Genomic DNA, 6,362 nt, shown 5'->3' with positions numbered 1-6,362 from the left:
TGACTCCTAGAAGATAGAAGTTCAATAACCCCTAGTAAGAAGTGAGCGGTTAAGATCATGTAAAAGGGGAAAAGCCCTAGATGCTGAAACTCCTATATATATTATTCCTCAAGTGGGAAAGGATTGAATCTAAGTCATACATATCTTCTACTATGATTAACCTAACCACCTCGCCCGATTCAATGAAGCTACCATCAAGGTTGGAATTTTTTATGGTCCTACCATCTTTTTAGAAAATAATACCCAATATGCCATACTTTTCACACTTTTTCCCAATATGCCATGTTTTAAAAAAAAAAAAAACTGATTTATAGAGCATCCGCCCTTTGAATGGGCGGAGCCTCTCATTTTTTAGGAACATCCGCCCTTTGAATGGGCGGAGCAGTGTATTTCGTTTTTTTTTTTGAAATTTTTAATTAAATTAAAAACAAATTTAAATAATATAATAAATATTATAATTAATAATAAACCAATAATATATATTAAAAATATTATAATAAAATATAATATTAATTTCATATTAATTTCACAACTTGTTTATAATTTTTTTGATTATTTAATTAAATTATTTTATTATATATTAATCATATTATTGAATTAATATATGTTATATATTTTTTGTTTTAAATATAAAAAATAATACAATTAATTTTTTTAATTTTAATATAAATTGAATTAAAATATATTAAATCATGCATCCATAATTAAAATATATCAGTACCGCTACTGCAATGGGCGGAGTTTTTAAATATTTTATTATTTAATTTCAGTACCGCTACTGCAATGGGCGGAGTTTTTAAATATTTTATTATTTAATTTCAGATCCGCCACTGTAATGGGCGGAGCTTTTAAATATTTTATTTTTTAATTTCAGGTACCATCAACCTGAAGTATAGGTTTGCAATATGCAAACCCTCTAATGCTTGGTTGGAATGCCCAGAAAAGTCGATGAAAAATTTGTTTTCCATTGACAACAGTTCTGTCATCTGTATATACGGGAAGTGTTTGCATTTCTACCACTGTACCAGGAACAAATTTCTTGAGAGCTAACAAGTAGTGTGGCAACTCATTGTATGAGTTCTCCCAGTTACCGTATACCTGTTCGATAGCCTTATTCCTTGCAATCCATGTTTTCTTGTACGACGGAGTAAATTTGAACTCAGACACAATCTCACTAATACATACGCTCACCTTAGTTGAAGGGTCCTTATCAACAAGGGGCATTAAATGTTGACACATTATCTGAGAGCTAAGTTGCCTATGATCTTGATTGAACATAGTTGTTGAACAACTATGTGGTGGGTTCATAATGCCTATCTCCCATAGGTCGCTCCTCTTTCTAAAGGACGCCAAAAGTCGAAACTTGCATGTAGCGTTTCTACAACCTATTTCATATCTTTTTTTGTCAGAAAAATTCACCTTGAAATCAATACATTGTTTCATATGATATTTTGAGATGGCACGAACACAATCGGCTTTTGTTTTAAACTGGTTACCCACAGCTATGTCACCCTCCATCGGAAGACGAGGATTCCGTGGCCATGCAAACGAAGGTTGGTCTTCAGTTAGTTGCAACGTTGTAAGGTGGGGCGGTGGACAATACACATTTTCAACTGGAATTTGTTGCTCCTCTTCATTGATTGCATCTGTTTCGAACAGAGTGGTAAACAGATCATCAACTTGTGCTTCAGTTTCTTCATCATCGTCTTCTTCAACATTTTCATTAGGAATTATTGCTGCATTTTCTTGTTCAACTCTTTGAAATTTTATGTAGAGATCAATGTAATCAAAGCCAGTAATTTCATGATTCGCAAACATTGTTTCGACATCATCGTCGTCTCGGACCTTCAGAGGAACAAATTTCACATTATCATTACCGAAAAAAATTACATTTCGATAAATAATTTGTGAAATCGAACCAGCTTGCAGCTTTGATTCCAACCTACTCCGCAGGTAATTAAAATTAGGATTTCTGCTTATCTTCAAACGACAAATTTCTGTGTTTGCAAAAATAATCCCAACAGCATCAGATGACTGAATTTCTCCTTTGTAATGAGCATTCACAATATATTGTGTAGACATAATTTTATGTGAAAAATTTAGATACAAGAGTGTGGACTAGAAGCAAGAGTGTGGACAATATACATGCAAGAGTGTGATAAATAATGGTTGAACTATTTTTAATACCAGACTTTAATTCTCGTTGGCTGAATAAATGCAATTAACACACATCCGCCCAATGGATCTGCGGATGTCAGGAAAAAGATACAGCTCCGCCCAATGAATCTGCGGAAGTCAACAAAATTAAATGGGGTCCGCCCATTCCAGATGCGGACAGCATTAATTGGTCAGAAAATTAATACAGGTCCGCCCATTCCAGATGCGGAAGTCAGAGCAAATTAATACAGGTCCGCCCATTCCAGATGCGAAAGTCAACGAAAATAAATTGTTCCGCCCATTTGATCTGCGGAACTTATTGAATTCAACGAAAATTTTGAATTTTCTGTCCCAAATTAAATTACATTGAATTAATATTTACTATCTAACACCAACTACTCTAAATTTTTACTATATTTCTCAATTCAAATTTCATTCTCATTCAAATACCTTTCTCAATTCAAATTTCATTCTCATTCAAATACCTTTCACAATACAATTTCACTCTCACTTTATTTCTTCTCATACATTTTTCAAGTATTTCTATCCTACAATTTCTTACCCTCATAACAAAAAAATGTCTTTGTTAACGCTCGGAGAAGAACATCGAGGCACACCGAACAACATTATGGCATATGTAAGTATCTTTATAATTTTTTTTATTCGCTTGATATAATTTTTAGTTAAATTAATTATTTGTTGTTATTATTGTATTTCAGGATATAAACAAATTTCGTCCTCGGTCACATAGTTTTGTTGAAGTCGACGATATGATACGCCCGTATTTGCAACAAGCGGGATTTGGCCATGTCATAAACATTACCTCTTATGGCGTAGATAGAAAATTCCTCCTAGCCTTATGCGAAAAATGGCGACCAGAAACCCACACTTTCCATCTACCAACCGGTGAATGCACCATTACGCTTGAAGATGTTCATATGTTGATGGGTTTACGTATCAATGGTTTCGCAGTAGCTGGATCTACATCTGTGTCTTATTCTATCGCTGAAGAACTACTGGGTGAACCATTAACAAACACAAGTAGAAAAGGCCAATTTATTAAAATGACTTGGCTCAAAGAAAAATATGAAAACCAAATGACATTAACCGATGCTTCCACCATCGAAGAAATTTTACAAAAAGCTAGAGTTTATATTTTGTTGCTTTTTGGTGGTCTATTATTTCCTGATACTAATGGTAACACTATACATCTGCAGTATTTACCATTATTATCTGATTTTAATAAAACAGGTCAGTATAGCTGGGGATCTGCAACTCTAGCACATCTGTACAGACACTTGTGTAGATGCGCCAAAAAAGAAGTGCATAATTTTGCAGGTTGTGGAGTCTTACTTCAAGCCTGGGGGTGGTCGAGAATGTCGAGACTGGCACCAGTGAATCGTAACCCATACATTTTTCCATATGCAACTAAGTACGTTTTAAATATTTTTACAATTATATCTTTATTTTTTTAGGTACTAATTATTTCTTTTTTTAGGTGGTCTGCACATGGGATGAATTATGAAAAAACACCCCATCATTGTGCTCCTGGATATCGAACGTTCATTGATCATTTCGAGCCGATTGATGTAATATATTTAACACTTAAATCAATTACTACTATTTCATTTAACTATTTTTTAACTAAATAATTGTATGTAACAGTTTACATGGAGGCCCTATCTCGAACTCGAAGATCTGGAACCAACTGATAGTGGCGTGTGGAGTTCAAAAACTTTTATCATAAGCTTCACTTATGTTGAAATGCATCATTCAGATAGGGTTAAGCTCCAATTTGGCATTAAACAGGGCATTCCGGATCCTCCAACTTGCATGGAAGAGTATCATAAAAGTCAATTATCCGATCAATGGCCATACGATGATTGGAAAGACCATTACAAGAATGAGCGTCGTCAATGGCATAATCGCCATAAAACTGTCTTGCAGGGGGAAATCATGCCTCAAGAATGTAAACCGAGCCCAGACTACATGTCATGGTATGCCACTGTGTCAAATTTGTATTTATCGCCAAATAGATATTTGTTTGACCCTCGTAGCCAACCCTCCACCTCAAACTTCCAACAATCCAGACCACCTATCCCTAACATGCAACAACATTTTCAAAACACCCAACAAAATTTCAATCCAGCACAACCACCTTTTACCCCAAGCCAACAATATCATCACCAAAACCCATATACTTCATACACCCAACCACAAACACCATTCTCACAACCTACCCCTTTCCCAACCTACCAACACCACTACCAAACACCTCAATACACCCAAATGCAACATACCACTACCCAACATAACCCATCTACATCTTATAACCAACAACAATACCACAACTATCTAACCCCCCAACAACAAATGCCTTTTTCTCAATCACAACAATTTACCCCTAACACCACTCAAGAAAACTATGTCAACATGCAAACCTCAATGCATAACACCACTCAACAGGATTGGAATAACGAGGGGACCAGATTGAGTTATGGCAGTGCGACGGCGTCTGATTTTATCAATGAAGAAATGGTCGAAGAATTATATGATCGCGGATATGAGATAGGTCCTTCTACTCAACCTGCAAATGATGAAGGGCCTCGTAGAAGAAGTACGAGAGATGGACATTGTTATACCCCAAAATTTGCCCACTTCTTTTTTCAGGAAAGTTTCAATATGAAAATTAAGAGTCTCATATAAACATGGATTTTTTCAAAATATCCTGACATATGAAGAACTTGGTTTTCAGAATTTTTCTTACACAGTAACTTGGCTTACAGTGGAATTTATTCTTACGCAAACGCCAAATACTGTTCCTTACTTCACAAATACTATTTATTTATTTTACAGATAAATAGTACTAACACAGTTCATGCAGGGTTAAATCTTTTTGCAGGCGCAAAAGCAGGAAACTCACACTGTACTGGTAACAATTGTTTTTGTTTTCCCACTAACTTTTGTACTATATTCCATTATTTTCAAAATCTTTTCAAATCTATCCTTTCAAATTCAAATCTCAACTTTATTCTATCCATCTCTCTTTTCCCAACAATACCTTACACTTTCTTTCAAATCTCACTTCCACTCAAATTTTCCTTTTGTACGGAATCACATCATTCCCCAACGTCTCTTTCCTTCTTTCCATTCTATAAATACTTCTCATTCTTCCATAAAATCTCACATCAAATTCTAATTCATTTCTCAAATTTCCACTTCATAATCCATTTTCTCTTCTTCCCTAACAAAAATGGCAAAATGGATAGAGACACTGTCTCTTACAGTCATCACCATTGCTACGGTGATCATGACTTTCTTCTGCCTGCACAGTCCTGAGGAGTGTGGACCTGCAATGGTTATGCTCCCAATCATCTACATGCTATTGTTCATAGCATGGGTCATCAATCGTCATTCTTAAAATTTGCCGTATTTCTTATTTCTTAAATGTACCGTTTATTCGTCGTACTGTTCAATATAGTATGTAATATTTATACTGTCAGTATTAAATGTTGTACTAGTTGTCATAATATTGCTTAATTACTAAGATAATATTTTGTGTATTTTCTGCCAGTCAAATATTTCTATTTCTGTGCATTAAATAATTTTCAGGTTATTATCGGTAATTTTGCCCGCATACCGTAAATATCAGTTATTTATTATGTTTCTGTTTTCTAACAAGTCATGTAAATAAATTTTCATGCTTCACACCAAACAAAAACAAAAATAACAACAAAAAAAAAAAAAAAAGAAAATTAACTTTGACGGTTGATTTTTCACTTTAACTGCTGCTTCAGTACACGAACAGTCGGTTGACAGACAAACTGCAGACAGTACAATTCACAGTGATTTGTACAATCAATCAAATCAATCATTCACAATTCAAATTTCCAAGATTTTTGTGTTAGAAGTCTTCTGAATATCACATGATTAGCAGAAACTCAACACTGCACAAAAATCAGGTACGCTTAACTGCCTCCTATACAGACAGTCCCTAATCAGGGTTTTTCTTGTTTTAACAGGAGCAACAAGTTTTGAGAGCTCAAATGGATTTCATATACATCCATACATCTCAAAGTACCATCATACAAATTTTCAAACTTCAATTCACTCAGACGCACCGTCAGCAGCTCAAACAGTCAACAGACGACCCGTTTGACCAAAAAAGTCAACTGACAGTCAAAAATGAAATTTTTTGTCAAAGT

The 6,362-nt window shown here is 34.7% G+C and overlaps 1 protein-coding gene across 1 annotated transcript; it reads right to left on the bottom strand.

Annotated features, from left to right (window-relative positions):
• Positions 1–870: 870 nt before the first annotated feature.
• On the bottom strand, positions 871–2,082 carry LOC131595888 (uncharacterized). Its single transcript, XM_058868413.1, has one exon. It carries the CDS (start codon positions 2,080–2,082, stop codon positions 871–873), a length of 1,212 nt encoding a protein of 403 aa, XP_058724396.1.
• Between the last annotated feature and the right edge of the window lie 4,280 nt (positions 2,083–6,362).

This window comes from Vicia villosa, linkage group LG1 (assembly GCF_029867415.1).
Source record: "Vicia villosa cultivar HV-30 ecotype Madison, WI linkage group LG1, Vvil1.0, whole genome shotgun sequence".
In the NCBI taxonomy this organism is placed as follows: Eukaryota; Viridiplantae; Streptophyta; class Magnoliopsida; order Fabales; family Fabaceae; genus Vicia; species Vicia villosa.
This window is presented reverse-complemented; position numbering and strand designations above follow the sequence as displayed.

What these genes read in the sequence shown, in the direction of transcription:
- LOC131595888 (XM_058868413.1), bottom strand. Translation starts at nt 2,082, where the DNA reads ATGTCTACACAATATATTGTGAATGCTCATTACAAAGGAGAAATTCAG.